Consider the following 23,995-nt stretch of genomic DNA (forward strand, 5'->3'; position numbering starts at 1 on the left):
CCACAGTGACAGCTCTGTTTTCTGCATTCACATTGCTTCAGTGTTTCCAAGTAAGCTACGACCTCCTTCTTCTCTCAGAACCTCATGCACGGAGGGCTGGTTACCTGGGCAGCCTCTAAAGTCCTCATGGGAACTCAGTTTGTCCGTTGGGTGGACAAAGTGGACTCCTTTTCCAGTGGGTCAAGACACACGAAAGGAGGGAAGCTTTCTTGGCAGAGTGACCCACACTGCCCCCAGGCCCAGAGTGTAGCTAGGGAAAGCGAGGACTTAGAGAAATCCAGAAAACAAAGAAAGGGATCCTCCTTTTGTTTTTCGAAAGCTGTGTTTTGGCAGAAGACAAAAGATGTAGAAGATTATGTGGACAGTAAAGCCTGTGTTCCGTGCCCTGAGCACAGATTTCTCAGGATTGATAGAAAGGAAAGTCAGAGAAGAAGGTAGTGAGTTTAGAGGCACGTGCGTACTGAGAAGAAAGGGAGCCCAAGGGCTGCCGGCCCCAAATGGCCCAAGGTAGATGCCAGAGCTCAGAGGAAGCCCTGACATGGCTGGGATGCAGAAGAGCAGACATCACTGAGTGTGGTGTTTGGTGAGCCTTGGGCAGCTCCTCCAAATGACTCCAGCTGCAGAGGAGGAACCCCCATGTCGTCCACTTCGAAGTTAGATATAACCCCAAGTTCCTCATTTATACAATGGGAACAATAAACCCTTCTGTAAGGGTGGCCCTAAGAATTAAATAAAAGCAGATAGATGAAAGCCCTTTCAAACTGTCAAGCATTAAACAGACATAAAGGATTATCACTGAGCTTTTAAAAAATTATATGCACACATGCAGTTTAACCGAGCAAAGGGGAGCATGCGCTTCTCAGCTGCTTCCCAAACTGTCTTAATTATTCCGCAGAGAGGGATACACTGGGGATGGCCATGTTGGCTCTAACACATTCACTCCCCTCCGCCACAGGTGTTGTTAGGCTTGTGATGGTTTTCTTCTCTGCCATAATGTGCGTGGGCACATTATGATATCTACATGGATATGTTTACCCACCGATAGTCTCGTACTCATAATTCATACCAAGACAATGGGAAGGGGTGTTTCTGTGGAAAGCAAGGCTCGATTAAGAAATTTTGTGGGTTTAAACATTAAAGATTATGGTGATCACCACTGCCCCCTTATTAACAAGTAGAAGAAATATGAAATTATAAAATAGAACCAAAATAAGGTCTAACTCTTCCCATTATAATTATATTGGTACTTTTTCAAAAGGTCCAGTTCTTTAAAAAGTTATCTTTTGAGATATAACTTACACATAATATTAATTTCAGATGTACAACATGATTTATGTATATATTGTGAAATGATCACGTCTAGTTAACATCCATCAATATAGTTACAATTTTTTTCTTTTAAGGAGAATTTTTAAGATCTACTCTCTTAGCGACTTTCACATATATAATATAGTATTATTAACCATAGTCACCATTACATCACCATGACCTCTTTATTTTATAACTGGAAGTTTATACCTTTTGACCACCTTAAAAAGTTTTGTTCTGGTTTAGATCCTTGCCAGTACAGAAGCCTGTGCTTACTAAGCTAAGTCAGCCCCAGGCTAGTAAGCCGGAAACCCAAAAAGGCTAGGCTGGGTTAGGCAGAAGCCTGGGTCTCAGGTGACCCTCCAACCCTGACTATCAACACACAGGGAGACATGCATGACTGAGTGAACCCAAAACATTAAGGTAGCAGCAGATCAAAAGCAATTCTCCTAGAATGAGTCTATTCCAACATCTCAAGATGATCTCAGGACAAGTACAGAGGAGCCTGAGCGGCGAGGAGGGTCCAGTGTCCCTAGAGAGGCAGCAGCAGACCGGGAAAACGGCAAACAGACCTGCACTTGGCCTTTAGAGACGACTCCGGCCAGGCCCCAGGAACTCACCTAGGAGGCGTGGCTGGAGAGGGGCGGGGACTCAGAGAGGGAGAGGGCGGGGCTATTGCCGAATTACAATTAGAAGAGGGTAGGGACCAGATCCAGAGGGAGGAGCAGGGCCAGTCGGAAGGAGAAACGAAGGGGAGGGCGCAATCCTACCGATTCGGCCAGAAAGAGGGCGGAACCAGAGCAGGGGAGAATTCGGCGCAGAGAGGGGGGTGAAGGCCGGGAAGGCGGACGAGGCTGTGCGGCTACCTGCTCAGTAACCTGGCCAGGCCAAGACCCAGAAGGCGGGGCCGTGGCTCAAGAGGCGGAGCAGAGGCGTGCCCAAGCCCGAAGATCAGGACTGGGGCGGAGTCAAGACTCAGGGGGCGGGATCAAGTCCAGAGGGCGGGGTGTGGACGGAGCAAGGGCACGGGGGCGAGCCCAAGCCCGGAGGGCAGGACAGGGGCGGAGTCAAGATCCAGGGGCGGGTCCAAGCTCAGAGGGCGGGGTGTGGGCGGGGAAATGGGCGGGGGCAAGCCCGGAAGATGGAGCCCAGGCAGGGAGCCGACTCCGGCCAGTGACGAACTTCAGACGAAGGACGGCTGCAGGCCTAGGAGGTGCAGGGCCAGGGCGAGCAGCCCGAGCAGCAGCAGCAGCCCGAGCAGCAGCCGTAGGAGCGTCCGCGCCGAAGAGCCGCAGGGCCGCTGGCTCGTGGACCGCACGTATTGTTCCACGACGTCGGCGAAGTGGAACTTGTCTGGCGCGTAGCCCAGCTGCGCGCGGGCTTTCGCGATCTGGAAGGTGTGCGTCACGGCCACGCTGCGCACCTGCGGGGAGAGAGGCGGGGCTGCCGAGGGGCGGGGCTCTGCAGGTGGGAAGCACACTCCACCTTGTTTTACCGAAAAGGTAAAGAGGGCAGAGGTTTCCCTCTGCTGCACGGCAGTTTCAGAGAACCCGTGAGCTCGATCTTGCTCCTGCGATGCCCTCCTCAGGGAAGGTTTCCTTTTTTCCCTCCTATCTCCATTTTCTTCGAGGGCGCCTCCTCCAGGAGGCCTTTTCTGCATCTCCCCCAGCCTAACTGAACTTCTCAGCCCCCCAAAAGTGAAGGTCCCACCTCTGCAGTTTCCCTTCCCCGGCCTAACACGGTGTTGGGACTCAGCCGGCACTTGCACATTCTTGGGTATGCACTAGGAGAAGCTGACCGCCCTGTCTGTGGCCTGGGTCCTGCTCTCCGGTAAAATAATCCCAGGAAATGCTCTAGACTTCCCAGGGCGCAGCCTGCTTGCGCCCTCCCTGGTTAAGCTTACCAAAGAGAGGAATTCAATTATACAGAAGCGATTACTCTCCAGGCTCTGGGCGGCGTTTCTTCCCACTGCTGGGGCCCAGAGGTTTCAAGGGCAGTACTGATAGCTATCAATAACTGAACAGGCACCGTGCTTGGCCTGGGCTAAATCCTTTCTAGGCCTTAGCTTATTTAATCCCCTGAGGTGGTACTACCACCATCTCCTCTTTACATATTTGCTTTTTTCTCTTTGCATATTTGAAAATTAAAAACAGGGAGGTTAAGTGACTTGCCCATGCTCTTCCCTGCTATGCTGGGACTGGGAGGATGCCCTCCCACCTCATTTCTGTCTCTATTGTTCCTCTGCTGGACCCTGGGAAGGAGTCGGAGAGAGCTGCTGGATTCTCCCATGGCCCCTCTGGCCAAGCTGCTGGTCTTTTTTTTTTTTTTTTTTAAGATTTATTTATCCATTTGACAGAGAGAGACAGCGAGAGGGGAACACAAACAGGGGGAGAAGCAGGCTTCCCGCAGAGCAGAGAGCCCGATGCGGGGCTTGATCCCAGGACCCTGGGATCATGACCTGAGCCGGAGGCAGATGCCTAACGACTAAGCCACCCAGGCGCCCCTAAGCTGCTGGTCTTGTATGCTTGCGGGGGGAGAGGGCAATCTTGTCCCTTTTTGCCCCAGGTATTAAGGTCAGAACCTTGGGGTTCTGGGAACTAGATCAGCAGGGTCCTGGACACAATGCTCTCAGGCTTAGATGTCACCTTCCTTTGAGAAGTCCCCTTAACTTCCCCAGAACTGGCTTAGGTGCCCCTTCTGTGTGCTCTGAAGTTCCTCATAGTTTCCTCCAGTATAACTCTTATCACAGTGTGCTGAGTTGCCCGGTTACGGAGCTGTCTTTCCCTTTGGACTGTGAGCCCCTTGAGGTAAGGGCTATGTCTTGCCTCCACTACTCAGCGCAATGCCTGGCACACAGTGGGTGCTCAAAAAATGTTCAATGAATCAGACTGAAACTGGAGGGCTGGTTGGTGTGTCACAGACTGACCAGCAGAGGGCGCCCGAGCCACAGCGCCCAGAAACAACCTTAGCTAAGTAGGGATCCTTTACCCCTTCGCTGAACAGGGAAACCTGTAAGTGAAACCAGAGGGGCGGGGTGGGGGAGGTGGGGGTGGGTGGGGGGTGGGTGTTAATTCCCACCCAACCACAATTCAGCACTTTGGGAGCTAATTTACATGATTGTGATTCCTGAGTCATTTCACAAGTTGATGGTTAAGCTTGAAATCATTTAGGTCTGGTCTGGGTTCGAATATCAGCTCTGCTACTTAAGTGAATACTCATGGGCTGGTTATTTCAGCCCTGTGTGTCTCATTTCCTCTGGAAATGGAGATAACAATCTACAATTTAGTAGTGAAAATGAAATGAGATAAAGCACAATGCCTGGCATATCCATCACTCAATAGATGGCTACTCTTGTCATTCCCTTTCCTCTGGGAGTCAGGATGGCCCAGAGGAGAAACCACAGAGAAGTGCTTCTTTCTGTGGCCCATGCTCTCTCTGAGTCAGACAGCACCGAGCTTAAGTACGAAGCCAGTGCCAGAACCGTGTGGCCTTGGACAAGTCACTAACTTCTCTAGTGCTCAGTTTATCACAAAACACGATCATAATCTCTTGCCCTTCCTAACTTAGCAGGACATCAGAGAGAATCAGATGAGAGGGTGAACTAGGAGGATTTTGCAAGTAATGTCAAACACTTTATAATCTTCATTAAAACATCCTCTCTTTTCGGGGCTCCTGGGTGGCTCAGTTGGTTAAGTTTCGACTCTTGATTTCGGCTCAGGTCATGATCTCAGGGGTCATGATTCCAGGGTCATGAGGTGGAGCCCTGAGTAGGGCTCCGTGCTCAGTGCTGAGTCTGCTTGAGAGTCTCTCTCCCTTTCCCTCTGCCCCTCCCCCCACTTGCACGCGCTCTCTCTAAATAAATACGTGGCTCAGTTGGTTAAGTGTCTGCCCTCGGCTCAGGTCATGATCCCAGGGTCCTGGGATGGAGTTCTGCATTGGGCTCCTTGCTCAGTGGGGAGTCTGCTTCTCCCTCTGCCTGCCGCTCCCCCTGCTTGTGCTCTCTCTCTATGACAAATAAATAAAAAGTCCTCTTTTAAAAACTATATGTGCTAATAGAAAACTGCATCATCAGCATTTGAGAATAGTATTCTGGACACAGTAGGCACTTAATATATACTTATTATTCAGTAAGCATGGTGCACCTAGAGGCACCAGGCTCCATGTGCACGTTGTCTTGAGAGTTGGTGGCGCCGGTGGGTGGCATTCAAAAACGTGAATGTTACCGAACCTGCCTTTGGGAGCCTCCAGTCTGGCAGTGAAGATACGCTGCTTAAGAACAAAGTGGCAGGGATGAGGGACAGGCTCCAAGCTCATTGCATTTCAGACCAAGAGAGCACAGCCTAAGCAAAAGCCCAGAGGTTGGGAAGATTCTAAAGAAGCTAGTGCTAGATGTGGGCCCACCTGGAAGGTTCTGAGACCTCAGACAAGCATCCCGTTATGGCATCAAAGGGGTGAAGGGTGGGGCCAGTGGGGGTGTGGAACAGGAACCACCACAGCAGCAGCCCCCTTACCTCGCTCCGGGTGAGCAGCGGGGGGACGCTGTAGATGGGCCTCAGGGCCAGGTGCAAATACTCCATCACAGCGGCTGTGCGGGGAGACAGGGGCCAATGACCAGGGTGCCTCCCTCCGTGCAAGCTCCGGGGAGGCCCTCGGGGACAATTCAGTTGGGGGCATTATTTGCTTTGCTGGGGGGGGGGGCGCGTCTCTTCACTTTGCCAAATTCCCGTCCTTGCATTCCTTTAAATCAGCAGCTCTCAGCACACGCCAGGGGGCCTTGTTTGGCTATGAAATGTGTCACAAGTAAGTTGTCGTTAATATTAAAGGACTGACATTTGAAAATAAAGCAGAGCAGATTCACAGCTCAAATCATGCCTCCTCCTTTCACTCACTTCTATTCCAGTGTGGTCTCTTGAGGAAGAGAGAGAGAAGTTGGAGCAGAAGTTCTTAATCTGGGTGGCACACTGGACCACTTTTAAAAATGCTCATGCTTCCCCCGCCCCTTTCCTCTTGCTGCTGCTGATGTAGTGGGTCTGGGGGGCCACTGAGGCATTTTGATATTTTATAAGCTCCCCGGTGATTCAGATGTGCAGAGTTACGAACTAGGGGGTGATAGCTCGCGAGGAACTGGAAATGTATATACAATCCTGTAAAACTATCAGAACCGGTGGCAGATCTTTTCCCACCTGGGGGTCAAAGAGCATCAATCACTGTGGCAACGCTGGACATGAGAAGTCACCCCGCATGTGTGGCCTGGTGGGCAAAAGTTGGCAGATCCCTGCTTTAAATGGCAAGCATCCCAGTGCACTTAAAATAGAACAGATCTATAGCTAAGGTCTTCCAGGAACGCAGCTGTTTGTGACTTGAGGGTCATTGTCCCCTCGGACTGACCACGCCGTGCCTGGTGCTCGCTCTGCGTTCCAGCTGGAAGGAGGCCAGCAGAGGTGGTGATGGGGGGCGGGGTGGTGAGAGTTAGAGGCAGACCTGAAGGGTGAGGAGGAAACTTCACATACCCCAAAAGCAGCCTTGACTTCGGGGTGACCTCAGGGGACAAGGCGGCCCCAGGGCTCCCTCTCCGCCTGACTGGCATGATGCCTCCCACCACGGGCCACGGGGCCGGCCAAGCCCAGGTGTGAATTCTGCCTGTCCCGCTTTCTCACTGTGGCCCAATCACACCCACCTTGCAGGTAGGACAGGGTTTATACTGGGCCAGGACGAGGGTGAGGAGGCTGCCGGGCAAGGGCAGATCGGGCTCGGAGCACCTGCCCACGAGAGTGATGGTCTCCTGAAATTTTGCGCCCTCAGTGCCTCATCCCCCTCCACCTAGTCCTGGCCCTGGGTCTGAAATGAGGTGATGCATATGTACCCGGCTCATGGAGGGATTTTACTGTGCATACTCTTTTCCTTACCTGCTAGGTAAACCCAGGAAGTAGGCACCTGGATCCAGGGCTGGCTGTACCCTAGCTTCTCAAACTGCAAGGAAACATGGCCCGAGATGAGAACAGGTCTTCCGGGGGCCGGTGTGGAAAGGCCACATGTTCTCTTTACCCTGGGGGTGAGCAGAGGTGCCACTCGGCCACCCAGGGGGGAAAAACCCCACAGCGAGCCCCAACCCTGCGCCAGTCTTGAAATGGAAAGCTTTGATCTAGAAAAGTCAAGTTGGGCTTAAATGCGTGGGTCGGTTTTTAAAGATTTTATTTTATTATTTATTTATTTGACAGAGAGAGAGATAGCGAGAGCAGGAACACAAGCAGGGGGAGTGGGAGAGGGAGAAGCAGGCTTCCCGCCGAACAGGGAGCCCGATGTGGGACTCGATCCCAGGACCCTGGGATCATGACCTGAGCCGAAGGCAGACGCTTAACGACTGAGCCACCCAGGCGCCCATGGGTCGGTTTTTAACCTGGGATCATTCACATCATTTAGTGACTACTGATATTGCCTGCCGCCAAACGCATCGTCACAGTGCAGCAGTTCCTCAAAAATTTAAACAGAGGGGCGCCTGGGTGGCTCAGTTGTTAGGTGTCTGCCTTCGGCTCAGGTCATGATCCCAGGGTCCTGGGATCGAGCCCTGCATTGGGCTCCCTGCTCAGCGGGAAGCCTGCTTCTCCCTCTCCCACTCCCCCTGCTTGTGTTCCCTCTCTTGCTGTGTCTCTCTGTCAAATAAATAAATAAAATGTTTAAAAAAAAAATTTAAACAGAGAGCTACCACCAGACCCAGCACTACCACCCCGGGTACACACCCAAGGGAAATGAAAACGTACGTACACAAAATATGTATACACTAATGTTCACAGTGGCATTTTCATAGTAGCCCCAAAGTAGAAAAACCCCTAGTTCTATCAACTGATGAAAAGATTAACAAGATGTGGTATATCCCTAGAAGGGAATATTTTTTGGCAATAGAACGGAATGAATACTGAAAGGATGCAGGCTACACATGGATGCACTTTGAAGGCATGAAGTCAAATGAAAGAAGCCTAACACAATCGTTCACATATTGTATGATTTCACTTACAGGACATGTCCAAAGAGGCAAGTCTACAGAAGCAGAGAGTAGACTAGGAGTTGTATGGGGCTAGGGGTGGGGTTGGGGTAAAGGCATAATTTTGCGGAGGGGGTTCTTTTTTGGAGGATGAGGAAATATTCTAAAATTGATTATGGTGATGGTTGCACAACTCTGAATATATGAAAAACCATCGAATTATGTGCTTTAAATAGGTGAATCGTACAGTATATGAATAATATCTCAATAAAGCTGTTGACATTGATGTGCCTGAATGCCACAGGATGGATCCTCCAGCACGGGGCCGCTGGTCGACCCCTTCCAGGCAGCCCTGGCCCCAAGAAGGGGTCTGTAGGGTACTGGATGAGGAGGCCAGGGTTCTCTGAAGGGCGGCAGCATAGGAAGCCCCAGGGCCAACAGCTCCCTCTGTGCTTCAGTTTACCTTCTACTTACCCCTTGTGGAGCTTTGTCACACAGTATGGGGGCGTCACAAGCAAACACACACAGGGCAAGTCAACATAAATCAGGAGTCAGGCTGGGAGGGACTATGGCAACCCAAGGGAGTACATGGTCCCCCAAAGAGGCAGCCACACCCAGCTCTAGCCAGTTCCAGTGTTGCCCGGTGGACACTATCACCAGAGCTGGTTTTTAATGTGAAAGCTTCTGATTTTCTGGACGGAGGAAAGGATGACAAGGAGAGAAGATGTGCAGAATCCCTGAATCCTCACTCGGGGTGGGGGTGGGTGGATGTCTGGACACCTACCAGCGGGGCCATCCATTCGAAGAGGTTGACACTCTCCCCATCATTGATATAGTATGCCTGGCCACTCTGAGGGGACACACAGGGAGGGGGACAGTGAGGCATCTGCTCCCCAGCCTGACCCCACCCTTTCAGATGGCTCGGCAGCTGCCCCGATCTCCCCAATTCTCCTGAGCAGCCACTGAGGAGTCATGGCCATTCCCTAGCCCTGGTGACAGACCTGGGCAATTCCCTTTGAATTCTGAGGCTGCCACCCTGACTAGCTGTGTGACCTCAATAGAGTCACTTAACCTCTCTGTACCTCAGTTCCTTCATCTGAGAAATGGGAAGAAAATAACAGGATCTCCCTCTTGGCTGTTGTGAAGATTACATGGGATGGTGTATATAAAATGCTTAGCATTCGGTGACCATGACTTCAGGACCAACAACACCTACATCACAGGGTCACTGCAAGGAGCTAATGATGCTCTATAAAGAGCCCCTCACCCCGAGCTTCCCTGAGCCTACAGTCCCACTGACCATCTTGAGTTGGGGTGAAATGTGTGTGAGCCAGGAGTCCCCTAGGGATGGGGTACCCTGCCCGTAGCCAGCTGGGGGGGAAGGTGGGGACAGCACTGCAGGAGACTCACGGCCACGTAGCTCTTGGCCGCGGTGAGGGCCTCAGCTGCCAGCACGTGTGCCTGCACCAGATTGTGCACGTGGACCCAGTTCATCCGTGTCCTGTGGTCCCCAAATCGGAACATGAATAGCCTCTTCTTGATGTGGCTCTGGAGGGGGGTGATAAACACAGACTCAAGTCTGGAGTGGCTTTGAATACCATTTATATGATGATGGCTCCCACATTTCTAGCTCCATGCCAGACCCCTTTGCCCCAGACCCGTGTCCCGATGTCTCCATGTGGTGGTCACTTGTCCGTGTCCTGGAGCGAGTGCCTGACCTTCCAGCTCCTGGTCAAGCACCCCCCCCCCAAAATCATCTCACTAGACAGCACTCTGCAGCTCAGGCTGAAACCCTGGGGCCTCCATTGGCCTTCCCTTCTCTCCATTCCACGCCCAACTCATCTGCAAATCCAGTTGGCTCAACACTCTGTCCAGAATCCCCCTGCTTCTCACCGCCCCAACTGCTGCCCCTCTTTTCTACCTGGAGACCAAAAGAGCCTCCGAACTGGTCCCCACTTCCACCCACGGTCCCTGCGGTTGTTCTCCACACAGCCAGGGGGATCCCCCTGAATCTTAGATACTGTGTCTTCCTGCTCAGAACCTTCTGGACGCCCACGCTGCCAAAAGAAGTCTCGACAACGGCCGAGGGGGCCCTTCTGCTCTGGCCCAGCTACCCTCCGACTGTCTGCTATAAACTCCCTTGCCCACTCAGCTCCAGCCACACGGGCTCCCCGCGGCATGTGCGGCAGGCTCCCATCTCAGGGCTTCGGACTTCCCTCTGCCTGGAAGGCTCTCCCTCCAACCTGGTGTGATGCACCTGCTCGATGAGGCTCCCCGGCTGCCCGGGCGCCCAGCTCCCACACCCTGCTCCCCCTTTCCGTTATTTTTCCAACGCACCTTGCACCTTCAAACACCCCTTATCATGTATCATGTTTATTACCCATCTCCTGTGAGAATATAAGCCCCACAAGGGCAGGAATCCTCTGTTCTGCTCACTGATCTGTCGCAAAGCCCAGAGCAGCACCCTTTCTCGTTCCCGGGTTTGTACCCAAGCTGCCTGCCCCATTTGGACCACCTTCCCTCTCCCACCCCATTTCCTTGGTTCATTCTTTCTTCCCTTTCCAAACAGCACAGGCCTCATCCTGGACCTCCCCTGCCAGGCTCCCTCTGCTGTGCTCCCGTATTCTCATTCTTCCCTCCATGTAGCCCTGGCCACACTGGTTTCGTGATGGTGCCGCCTCTCTTCCGACCAGGCTATGAGCAATCTGAGGACAAGGCCTACAGTTCCTCGTAGCTCTGTCGCTGGCACCTGACTCTCCCTGGAGAGGGGCTTCCTATTTGAAGACCCTTGTGCTGGCAGCACGGGATGAGCCATCTGGCCACCAGGGAGCCCACATCTGAGGAGGGACAACAGGCTCCCTCTGCCTCTTTGGGGTCATAGCTCCGGGACTCCCCGACCTGTGCCTAACCCTGGCAGGCACACACTGAGACCTTTGTTCCTGGTGGGTCTGCTCGGGGTAGGGACAGCTCCCAGAACTAAGAGCCCCAGGCTCAGGACGTTGCCCCAAGACCAACAGAGTGACTGTGGACTGGAAGGGCCCCAATCCATGCACACAGCAGCCAGACTCATCCTGAGTCTCAGGCCCGGGGCTGGGCTGACATACCGCCACGCGGGGCAGGTGCCTCTGCTCTTCAGGGCCATAGATCCCTGGGGGCCGGAGCACACACGTCCGCAGAGTGCCTCCTCCTAGGACACAAGGAGGGTGGTCAGGGCCCGGGGAGGGGTGGCCCAGCAGGGAGAGACACACAGAAATGCTGTCCACACCTTCTGGTCCTTTCCTGGACAGGTTAGCAGGGAAGACAGGCCCTTGGGGTTTCCTTATTCAATTATTCTCAATCTGTTAGTCATTTAACAAACAACATTCAGAGGTTGCCCGACCTCTACCCCCAGCACTGGGCCCCGGGAATCCAAGGATAACCAAGAGGAGAATCCAAGGATAACCAAGAAATGGTCCCTGCCCTCATGACGCTCACAGGCCAGTAACCAGAGGTAAGACCTGGATGCAGATATGTACGCGGCCCATGAGTTTACCCGGCACTCGATAGATGTAATTTCCTTTGACTCCCCTGAGAGTCAACTGCACCCATTTTACCATGTACAGCATCTTCCTTTGGGGGCCCCTCCCCCTCTGCACAAGGTCTTAGGGGGCTGTCAGTCTGGATGTGCCAGATGCCTCACTCTCTCCTGAGGTGGTGGCCATGGGACTCAAGCTGGGTCCATGACATATTCTCACCCAAGGACGTGACTCTCAGCATCACCGACACCAGGATCTAAAATCCTACGAGTGGGTTCACCCTGAAGAGACTGGTCACCAGCTCCTGCCACCCAGTCCCTGGAGCTCCCCCAACCCTATCCTTTCCAAGCCCTGGTAGTCATTTTTCTGGAAATATATTTTCCAGAAACGATCCCACATCCTTCCACTATAAGTTCCTTTTCCCGGCAACTTAGCCAGGGCCGGTGTCTTGGGTCATAGCCAAACACCCTGACTGCTTCCCCGCCAACATCCTCACTTTACCATGAGGCCAGTAGAGTGGGTTGAGTGATGGCCCCCGAAAAGATATGTCCACATCCCGCAAGCTGTGGATATGACCGGATTTGGAAGAGCGTCTTTGCAGATGTAATTAAGGATCTCAAAATGAGATCATCTTGAATTATCCGGTAAGCCCCAAATCCAACGTGAGTCCTTATAAGGGACTCACAGAGAAGAGACATGTGGACCCCAAGGAATGAGTGGGGCCACCATAAACTGCTGAGACAAGGAGGTTCTCCCCTAGAGCCTTTGGTGGGAGTGCAGCCCAACTGGGTCTCAGACACCCGACTGTGAATTGTGAGAACCATGAGAGAACACATTTCAGTTTTAAGCCACCAAGTTTGCCGTCCATTGTCCCGTTTGTACTGAGCTGAGATTTGCAGTCTTGGGGCTCTGCTTCAGAGACCGGGGCCCTCCATGCTGGGTCAGAGGCAGAGCCTCAGGGACCAGCTTGTGTTAGCAGGGACTGGAAATCACCCAGGGTGACCATGGCTGGACTCCTGGAAGGCAGGTATCAGGTGAGCTTTTCTGTAAACAGCCTGCAGCTAATTTTAAACTCTGGGTCACCTGGGCATGGTGGGGGGGAGGTCTGATTGCAGTTGACATTGGCTGGCGGGGCGCTGGGCAGCTACGTCACAGAGGGGCGGAGCTCAGAGTATCCATGACTCCGGACCACGGAAAGCTGGGGATGCTCGTATAAATAATTCTTGGCCAAAGGATTAAGTGTCTGGTTAGCAGGCTGCTGGTCCAGCCAGAGAAGGCCCCAGGCAGAGAAAAGAAGTCAACCACCCAGGGTCAAACCCCTGGGAAAACACGGCTGGATGTGTGTTCCCCCTGGGATCAGGGGTCAAGGCCTGATAGGTCCAGGGTGCCAGGGTAGGGTGGGGAGGATTTTACGGAAAAGAACCCATGCTCAATGGCCTGCTCAGCTGTGGCTACAGTGAAGCACGATGGTTCAGATCCAGGCTCCAGGCTCTGGTGTTAGACCCCCCTGGTGTGGGGGTGGGGGTTCAAATCCCACCTCTGCCACCTAATAGCTATGTGACCTTAACGAAGTCAGTTCACCCCTCAGCCTCAGCCTCTTCCCCCGTAAATCCACCGATTATAGTTGCAAGCATCCCTCACTCTCCAAATCAATCTGGCTCCTCAGTTTGGAAAGCAGGGGATCCCTCAGGTTCTTAGCTCGCATGGATGCTGTAAAGAGTTACTGAGAAACTTGCATATAAAATTAGCATGTAAAATAGGGCCGGGCATATAGCAAGCGCTCGGTAAATGCAAACTGTCCATATTCTTTTTTCTTCCTTTTAAACAGGCAACTGCCTGTTATTATTTTATTCTCATAAAAGCTCTTCGAGGTAGATTACTATCATCCGCATTTTGTTACAGATGAGGAACCTGAGGCATGGAAAAAAGGATACTGCCCAAGATCACATCACAAAGCTAAGAGGTGGTGGTGTCGGGATTTGAACTCACTTCAGTCTAAGCCAGTGTGTGGGAGCAGCTACTGTGTCATACTTACACCTGTCCATATTCTTTTTTTTTTTTTTTTTAAGATTTATTTATTTGAGAGAGTGGAGAGATCCACTCCTATGTGGCAGAAAAAAGACCCACTTCTATCCGGTCTCTTGGTCCACTCAAGACCGTGAGCAACACGAGGACAGGGACTGGACCTGACTTTCTCGGGACTGTATCCCTAGTGGGGTTCGGGCACACAGCAGGTGTTCAGAATTTGTGGAGTGATGAGGGACGAAGGCCCTGGGGAGCTGTCCTATTGAAGGAAGGTGAGCCTCAGAGACACAGAAGCTAAAAGCCGCACTCCCCCGTGCACTCTGGGGGCGGCAGCAGGGCCCCACGATACTCACCTGGGAGAGGTGTTCCGTTGGCCATGAGGGTCAACTGGTCAGCGATGGCTTTGGTTCGTGAGTAGTGGTCCACGTGCTGCCAGAGGAAGGGAGAAGGGAGCCACCAGGCAGGGGTCAGCGACCCTGCTGGGGAGGCCTGCCCAGCCCACCCGGCACTGGGCCTGCCCCTCTGCTTCAGACGACACAGGGGTCAAATTCTGGGGACCCCCCCTGGGGCCCTGAGCTCCCGTGCTTTTCTTCCCCCCCCCCCCCGGGGTGGGAGCGACAGGAGCAGAGTTCAGAGCAGTAACAACCAGGATCCCTCTACTCAGGGAGGCTTTTGCCGGCCCCCAGGGCTTGCTCTGGGATGCGGATGCCGCACGTGGGCTGGATGGACTATTTCCAGTTGGTTCTTTAGTGTCCGTGGCTTTTTCACATACATCATCTCATTTCCTGCTCGCCACACACCCACAGGGTGGAGTGGTCACGCCCGGATGAAGAAATAGAGGCTCAGAGTAAAGTGACTTGTGCAGAGTCCCACAGGTAGAACATGGCCGGGCTGGCTCAAGGCCAGGTCTGTGTGATTGCAAACCCCTTGCTGGCATGACCAGCTGAAATAGGAGAAGGCTTGTGCTACTCAGTTTTGGGGACCCCTTCTTCACAGGGCTCACCCTGAGTCGTGAGGTTGACCCTGGTTTCCACCCATCCCTGCCATGTGGGCTGTGGGTCCCGGGCCCAGTGGCCCCGCCCACCTCTCCTGGAAGCCACGTACCTTCTCCAGTGGGAAATATGGCACAGAGTCCTCATCACCCTGTTCTATGGGCTTCCCGCCGAACACAACATTGACCGTGCTGGTGTAGATGAGCCTTGGGACCCGCCGACGGACACAGACTGCAGTGACAGGGGCGCACACAGCAACACACACGCACACACACACACACGCACACGCACACACCCACACGCACGCGCACACACGCACACGCATGCACACACACACACACAGCCAACATGAGTGGGAGTTGGCTGAGGAGGTGCCCACTGGGACCCAGTCTTGGACACACATCCTGGCCCCTGGCCCAGAATCCAGAGATGCTCAGGAGGGGAGGGGGATGGGTCAATCCCTGCTCTGTGGGGCCCTGGGGGCCAGGCTGGCTCACTCCTCCCCAGTATGGCCCTGGTCCCTGAGCTACCTTGCAGGGGACCAGTCAGAAGAAAGTCTCACTCGATGGGGGCACAGAAAAAAAGACACTCTAAAATCAGAGAGAAAAACAGGATTTCGCATGCCCAGAGAACTCAGATGTGGGTCTTGTATTTCAGTGACTTTTCTAACCCTTAATCCCTGAAATGCAAACCCCGCACTGCCTGTGTCCCCAGACAGGCTGTGGCCACGCTGACCCACCCCACGTGCGGGCCCGGGCAGGTCCGCAGCACAGTTAGGATGTGCTGCCCACAGGCCCTCCGCTGGGGTGGGCAGGGGGAGGGGAGGAGGGTCCCACCTCTCTTCCCCTCCCCTGTCCCCAGAGCTGGGCCTGTGGCAGGAAAGGGGACAGAAGCAGGAAACACACAGCAGGTCACACTGAGCTCTGAGTGCCTACCATTGATTACTAGTTTGGTGCCTCCAACATTTATAGACTCAATCTGCTCTTTTTGCAGCTAAAAGACAAGAGGGAGGTGGGAAAGTGGTGGTGCTACTCAGACCTCCTCGAGGAGGCCACTGAGGCCGTAAGGTGGGCTTAGGGTGGGGCCGGGCAGGGGCTGCAGGACGTCGGGCTCGGCCGCAGGGATCTGAGTGCAGGAGCCCTGGGCCCCGGTGCCCAGCTCTGCCATGGTCTCCCGGGGCGGCCCTCAGCTCCCCCGTCTGTGAAGTGACGGCAGACCCCCTCGGGTGGTCGGCAGGACTGAATACACCCGTGGCAGGACTGGGTACAGTGTGTGACACAGAAAAGGGACCCAAAATGTGTTGGATCATCTCCTCACTCTGGCAGTCTGGGTTTCCTTAGCCATCGGACGGACAGGGTAACACTGTTCATGTTCTAGCAAGGTTCTGTCTACACAGAGAGAGCTGCTTGTGTTTCCTGGGACAGGGCGAAGCCTTTATGTCTCACTTAATTCTCACAACCAACCCGGAGGTGGGTTCTGTCTCAATTTTTAAACTATATTTATTCTCATTGCAGTTGTTTTTATTTAATAGATAATACAATTGCAAAGTTAAACATAACTCAAATAGGGGCGCCTGGGTGGCTCAGTCGGTTAGGCGACCGACTCTTTTTTTTTTTTAAAGATTTTATTTATTTGACAGAGAGAGACACAGCGAGAGAGGGAACACAAGCAGGGGGAGTGGGAGAGGGAGAAGTAGGCTTCCTGCCGAGCAGGGAGCCCAAGGCGGGGTTTGAGCCCAGGACCCTGGGATTATGACCTGAGCCAAAGGCAGATGCTCAATGACTGAGCCACCCAGGCGCCCCAAGGTGAACAACTCTTGATTTCAGCTCAGGTCATGATCTCAGGGTCGTGGGATCGAGCCCTCTATTGGGCTCCAGTCTCAGTGCCGCGTCTGCTTGAGATTCTCTCTCTCCCTCTCCCTCTGCCTCTCCCCCTCGCCCTCTCTCAATAAATAACATACTAAACAATATATTAAATAAAAAAAAATAGAATATTAAAAAAACCCTCAAACAGTAAAAAGGATGTACGGGAAAAAGAAAATTTCCTTCCCACTCCTGATTCCTGCCTTCCCTCCCACCCCCCCCACAGAGGCAACCACTGTTACTGTTACAGTCCGTGTATTTCTAGACATAATCTATACTTATTTTTTTTATTTTTTTATTTTTATTTTTTTATTTGACAAAGAGACACAGCAAGAGAGGGAACACAAGCAGGGGGAGTGGGAGAGGGAGAAGCAGGCTTCCCATGGAGCAGGGAGCCCGATGTGGGGCTCGATCCCAGGACCCTGGGATCATGACCTGAGCCGAATGCAGACGCTTAACGACTGAGCCACCCAGGCACCCCCATAATCTATACTTATTAATATCAGCACATACACATGTGTGAGCATATAAATATTTATCCTAGCTGCTGCTGCTGCTTCTTTTTTTTTTTTTTATAAACAGGAGGATATCAAACACTGTTTTTGCACCATGGAAATTATTCTATTATCAGCACATACTGACTTACTTCATTCTTTTGAATGGCTGTGTAGAATTTCAATGGATACCTTACAATTTATTTAAGTAATCCTTAACTGATGGGCATAGTAACTGACGTTACTTCCTGTGTTTTGTTATTATGAACAATGCTGCAAATATAGGCACAGTGTGATTTCGGAGCCTAAGGGTATCCGTATGTTTTGACAGGTACCCACACACTGAGGAGGTTCTGACGTGAATACTAGTACAAACGAGGAAACAGAGGCTCAGAGAGGTTAAGTTAACTCGCTCTAGGTCCCAAAGCTAGAAAGCAGCAGAACTGGTATTTGGTCCCATGGATGCAAAATGCAGACTGGGTATCATGTAAATCCTTCCTGGATTAGGTGAAGGGCGATAATGAATACACTGCATGAAGGGGGGTGTGTGGGCAGAACCCGGATCTGAACCCTGCTCTAACTCCAGGTGTTGTATGTGGGGGGCTCACCTTCTCAGCACCGGACATTCCATAGGACGCCACGTGGAAGACACAGTCCACCCCTTCGAAGGCACGATACAGGGCTTCTTCATCGCGGACATCCGCCTGAAACAGAGAAGGAAGAGATGGGGACAGAAGGTTCGGGTCCGAGGCAGAGATACCAACTGTGCACCTTGCCAGGTCCCAGAGCTGGGCCTCTGACCCCACCCTGTCCAAGCACCTGTAGGAGAAGCTGTGGGGCAAGAGTTACTATATGATTCTACAGGGCCTCTTTGGCTCCATCACCACCACTGGCCCCATTTATCAAGCTAAGTCGCAGGGCTGTGCTTGCTGTTTTTACGCGCGCTGTCTCACTGACTCCCCGTAAGAAGTCTTCTTCCCTGGATGAGGACACGGAAGCTCAGAGATGTGGAGCCTTGTGGTCATGGCTGCCCGGCAGGGAAGGGGTCAAAGCTTAAATAGTCCCACTCCAAGAGCCTGTGCTCTTCACTGGTTTCACATCAGACGCTGTCCCCACGCCTCCACCACCAGCCTGGGCTGGTCCCCACACCTTCACCACCAGCGCCCCCCAAGACGCTCATCACTGCACCTGGATGAACTCGGTCCCCGGAGACAGCTCCCACTGCGGTCTGCGGAGGTCGAGCAGTAGGACAGAACTGCCACTCTTGGCCAGGCTGGAACCCAGGCTAAAGCCCAGATAGCCTCCTCCTCCAGTCACCAGAACCTTCTGCCGAGGGGCCTGCCTGTGTGTGGCCTGAGTCTTCTGCTGTGGTGCTGATGTGGAAGCTGTCTCTGGCTCACTGGGTTTGGGCCCAGTTCCAGACCCCCGTCTGGGCCTAGGCTCTACCCCTGGCCCAGGTAATGCTGCAGCTCCTGGCCTAGGTACCGGCCCAGGGACTGACCCAGCTCCTGGCCCAGGCCCCAGACCCGGCCCAGGTCCTGAAGCAGCACCAGGCCCCGGCCTATGTCCAGACACAGCACCAGGCCCTGGTCCAGGTCCTGAAGCAGCACCAGGCCCCGGCCTATGTCCAGACACAGCACCAGGCCCTGGTCCAGGTCCTGAAGCAGCAACAGGCCCTGGTCCAGGTTCTAGAAACACACCGGGCCCCGGCCTAGGTCTGGACCCAGCACCAGGCCCTGGTCCAGGTTCTAGAACCACACCGGGCCCTGGCCCAGGTCTGGACACAGCACCAAGCCCCAGCCCTGGCCCCAGAACTGTAGTAGGCCCTGGTCCATGTCCTGAAACTGCACCCAGCCCGGGGCCAGGCCCTGACTCAGACCCCAGGCCTGAGACTCCTCCCCAAGCCTGGCAGACAGGGCAGCTCTTCTCGCCCTGGCCTGCAGCTCTGCAGGCCTCTGAGGAGGAGCCTGCTGGGTTGGCCTTCATCCTCTACTGATCCATGCAGACTGAGGATCTGTCCACCTGTAGGGAAAAACAAAAGAAAGAACATTCTAGAGTTGTCTCAAGTCATGTGGATTATCAGACTAAGGGGAATTCCTGGTGAGGGTTAGAGATGATCTGACTTCCCGGTGAACCTGTCCCTTGCAGAATTTTGAGAACTTTCAAGGTAGCTGCTGCCTCCCTCTGAGAGAGTCAGAGACAAAGGCAGTCAGGCCTTGGGTTTTACAGCTTTGGAAACTGAAGCCCAAAGTCACACTGCATAGCTGAGGTTTATACCAAGCATTCCTGATTTCTCTACCAGTTCCTTAAAATCCCAGTTCCCGTGTAGTACCAGAGGAAGACGGATCAAATCAGGCCCAGGGGAACCCCACCAGACTGGGAGGTGACTGCTTTCTGACTGGGAAGATGGGGAGGGCTTCCTGGAGAAAGAGGTAGAAGGAAGAGGAGGGAGAGGAGGACAAGGAGGAGAGAAGGAGAAATAGAGGGAGGAGATGAGGAGGAGGAATCCACGTGGGATCCAAAAGGCTTGGAACCCCGCACGCGATTCCGAGCGCCGCGCTGCCTCTACCCCGACACCTGCTGCCTCTAGTTCTCCCGCCCGCCCCCCGACCCCCCACCCCGTGCAGGTGGCTGGCAGGACAGGTCTGTCCAAGCCCTCTGCTGGCTTCAGGGTCAGCTGCGTGAACCCTGGGGTCCAGGAGCGCGGCTCCTGCTCTCCTCACTCCAGACCTCAAACGAGCCAGGCTGGCCACTGTCACATCTTCATCCCACCCCACCTCCTGCTCCACCTGAGGACAAGGCGTGCACCAGGGGTCAGATCATCACCATTATCATCATTAATCACGGCAGCAACCAGGACTGGGGGGCCAGCCGTTTGCCAGGCCCTGCGGATAGAGAGATGGTGTCTCTGCCCTGCCTGATGTCTACTGGCTGTAGAAAAGAATGGGCACTGAGTGACTGAGTGATGAGCCCCGCGGTTGTTGTTGCTGGTGGGGTCATGGGGCAGGGACCCTGACAGCTATAGGGACTGTATCTTTCGGTCTCCGTTGTCACGCCCTGCACTCCAAAGCTCCAGGTGAGGGACCCAGTCACACCGCGCACAAACACTGGCACTGTGGGGAGACACCCCAAATCCGAGTCATCACAGGGGATGAGTCTAATTCCCCTGTAGGGAGGGGAGAGGATGCAGCCCCACAGTGGAGCCCTTCTCTACCCAGGACTCTGTTCTGGGGACTGGTCTCTGGGACCAGAACCATCTTGCTAGTCTATGGGGATGCTTCTTTTTGTGATGAAGACTGGGTGTGCCCTTAGGCAAAATCCTTAAAACCTCACTGCACCTAGGTATCCACAGCTGTAAAATGGACCCAAATAACCCTGGTGTTCCGTCTACCTCAGGGGGTGGTCACGAAAGACCAGATGCCAGAGCCCTTGGCCAAGCACCGGAAAGCGTGCTCCAGGAGGGCCTTGTTCACTGCAGTGCCCCCAGCACCTGGACCAGCGCTGGGCCGAGCAGGTGCTGAGTAGCAGCTGACTGCATGAATCCGCTAAGAGCTCTTCTGCATCTGGGAGCGCCGCGGCTGAGCACCGGGCTGACCCCAGCCGCCGCGGCACTGAATTCTGGCAGTCCTGAGCATGAGAGGCTACTGTTCCCATCACCCAGAGCTGGAAACTGAGCTCAGAGAACATTCGCGAACTTTGATGGGATCTCAATAAATGGGTCGGCCTGGATCCAGATCACTGGGGACCCAAAGTAGGATTTGGTGAAAGAAACTGGGGGACGGGCGTCAGGGACCCACCCCGGCCGCATCGCCTCACCGGGACGGGCAGGAGAGAGTGCCCCCGACTGAGAGCAGCCCCGGCCCCGGCAGCTCCGGGCTTGTCCTCTGGGCACCCCCCCCCACCGCGCCCCCTGCCCACGGAGCCCCCGCAGCCCCCTGCAGCCCCCGCTGCGCTCACCCAGCCGGGCTCCCGCGGCGCTGCGTGCTCCCGGCGGCGCTGCGCCCACGGTCTCCGCGCTGCCGGGCGGCCGCCTCCCGGGGCGGGGCCGGGCTGGGCTCCGGGACCGCCCCCGCGCCCGCCCCCGCGCCCGCCCCGCGCCCGCCCCCGCGTCCGCCAGGTGCCCGCCCCTCCCGCGCCCCGGCGTTGTTTGGGGCGGCGGCCGCAGGCTCTCACAGCGGGGAAACTGAGGCCGGTGGAACAGGGAGGGGGTGCAATGGGTCTAGCTGCAGGTGGGGAGAGGACGCAAAGCCCCTCTATATAACGTGGTTATATGCGGGCCGGGCCTATCCTGCCGCACAGTGGTCCTCGAACCCAAAGAAACTTCTTCACCCCCTTCCCCATCCGTCTGTTCCCCCACACGTTCCTCTCTGGGCAGCCTGCCGCTTCCTGCCTTCCCGCCCCTCTTCCTCGGCCACCTATTCATCACCCCACCTATTTTTCCATCCACCTCTTTGCCTGTTCATCCATTTCCCCACATATTTTGTGTGTGTCCGTTCATCCGTTCGTCTCTTCATCCATCCGTCGTTCTGTCTTTCCACCTATCCATCCAGCCTTCCATGCATCCAGTTCATTCCATGTATCTTTCTTGCCTCCCGTGCACCAATCTGTCTTCTTCCTTTCTTGTATTCTCCCGCCCATCTCTGGGTTCATCCGTGCTCTGATGCGGTCATCCCACGTTTAATGGGGGCTTCTTCAGTGCTGGCCTTTCCCTTGCGCTGGGGCCCCGCTGGATCACACCTTCCCTGGAGAAGCCGCGGCAGGGGGCCACGCAAGCGGCCCACAGCTGGTCTGCTATAGCAGCGCTCTGAGGACTGACTCTGAGCCAGGAACACCGAGGCCTGGTCACTTCGGTCTGAAGAGGCTACTGGAAAGGCTTCACCCTTTGGAGCCTCCTCCGTGAGCATAGGTGGGTGTGGGGAAGAGAAGAGAAACTCTTAGCCAGTACATGCTTTGTGCCTGGTGGCAAGGTATCTTGCTGAATCCTCACAGCTCCGTTTTGGCCCAGTTTTAGAGGCAGGGAAACAGGTTCAGAGAGATGAAAAGAGGCTTGGAGTGTGGTGGGAAAAGGCCATGGGGGTCAGCCCTGGCGGTATATCTTGGCTTTGCCACTTTCTTGCTGTGTGTTTCTGGGCAGCTACGAGGCTCCGCGTCCTCATCCGAAAGTTGGAAATGGCACGTGCTTTACAGCTGGGACGTGGTTATATGCGAAGAGTGTGGTGACTGTCCAGTCAGTGCTCAGCCCATGGCAGGTGTTATCATTATAGGAGAGGTTGGGATTCAAACCCAGGTCCTGTGCTTCATCACTTCCCAAACCATGTCCAGACCACATCCATCACTCCATTCCCAGAGACCGGCCCCTCCTCTCCCACCAGCCGGGCCTCGGGATTCATATCCCCCCCCAGTCCTGCAGCTGCTCTCGTCCTGCCAAGGGCATAGTTTCCAACACCATAGTCATAAGTTGAATTGTGTACCTGCCCCTCCCCCCCATTCACATGTTGCAATCCTCACCCCCAGTACCTCCGAGTGTGATCTTGGAGATAGAGTCATTGCAGATATTGCAGTCATTAAAGATAAGGTGACAGAGAGCAGGGCCTAGTCCAGTACGACCAGTGTCCTTATGAAAGTGGGAAATTTGGACACAGATGTGCACGCAGGGACAGCATCATGTGGAGATCAGTGTTACGCTGCCACAAGCCAAGGAACTACAAGGAACCAGGAGGGAGGCCTGTCACAGATCCTCCCGAGCGCCTTCGGAGAGAGCGGGGCGCTGGCGGGACCTTGATCTCAGACTTCCAGCCTCCTCAACTGAAGACAATCCGTTTGTGTTGTTTCAGCCGCTCGGTGTGTGGTACTTTATGACAACACCAGCAAAGCAATACAAACACCAGAGGCCATTTTCTCTGTCTGTGGAGGTGACGTGGAAGGGCAGCTACCCAAGGCAGTGACCAGACCGAGATCCGCTGAGCAGGGGCTGTGGTCCCTGCTGCCTCCCTGGGCCCAGCACGGAGCCTGGCCAAAGCCGGGGCTTGTCAAGCCTCAGGGAACTGTGGTTTGTTTGTTTATTTGTTTTTTAACAATTGATGAATTTTTACTTCCTAGATGAAGATCTAGAACATTTCCAGCACCCCAGATGTCCTCAGTATGCCCTTTACCAGGGTAACCACTGTTCTGACTTCTATTGCCAACAAGAGTTTTGAACGTGATATAAATGAAATTACACACTATGTACTCTTTAGCCTGACATTGTTCCTAAGATTGAGGCATCTTGTTGAATGTAGTTGTAGCTCATTTTTTTAAATTGACAGTGTAGAAATGTACACAGTACAAATGTCTCACAAATGTATCAGACTGTACAAATGTATCACAATGTATTTGTCCATTCTATCATTGGTGGACTATCTAGGTTGTTTCCAGTTTTTAGCTCTGATGAATAAAGCTGCTATAAACATTCTCCTATACGTCTCTTATGGAACATATGCACCTGTTTGTCTTGGAGTGGAATTGCTGGGTCATAGAGTAGGCATACCTCTTCCTTCAGCAAAAGTTGTCACACAGTTTTACAAAGTGGTTGAACCAATTTACACCGCCCCCCACCAGCAGTGCATGAGAGTTCTAGTTGCTCCGTATCTTGATATTGTCAGTCTCTTTACTTTGTGCCATGCTGGGCATGCCGTGGTATATCATTGTGGCTTGAATCTGCATGTCGCTGATGGGTAAGGCTGTTGAGCACCTTTTCATATACCTATTGTCCATTTGTACCTGTTTGAGTGTTTTGTCCATTTAAAAGAATTAGGATATTTATCTTTTTCTTATTATCTTA

General features: G+C 53.8%; 1 protein-coding gene across 1 annotated transcript; it reads right to left on the bottom strand.

Moving 5' to 3' along the window:
• Positions 1-1,289: 1,289 nt before the first annotated feature.
• On the bottom strand, positions 1,290-21,184 carry SDR42E2 (short chain dehydrogenase/reductase family 42E, member 2). Its single transcript, XM_036097380.2, has 12 exons — positions 21,133-21,184; positions 18,364-19,197; positions 17,784-17,879; positions 15,755-15,812; positions 14,932-15,050; positions 14,181-14,256; positions 11,392-11,474; positions 9,698-9,835; positions 9,072-9,137; positions 7,215-7,278; positions 5,820-5,893; positions 1,290-2,731 (listed from the first exon to the last, which is right to left on the bottom strand). The coding sequence occupies exons 2-12, from the start codon at positions 19,159-19,161 to the stop codon at positions 2,492-2,494; spliced, it is 1,812 nt and encodes a 603-aa protein (XP_035953273.1). The 5' UTR covers positions 19,162-19,197; positions 21,133-21,184; the 3' UTR covers positions 1,290-2,491.
• Positions 21,185-23,995: the final 2,811 nt, after the last annotated feature.

The sequence above is a fragment of the Halichoerus grypus genome, chromosome 6 (genome assembly GCF_964656455.1).
Source record: "Halichoerus grypus chromosome 6, mHalGry1.hap1.1, whole genome shotgun sequence".
In the NCBI taxonomy this organism is placed as follows: Eukaryota; Metazoa; Chordata; class Mammalia; order Carnivora; family Phocidae; genus Halichoerus; species Halichoerus grypus.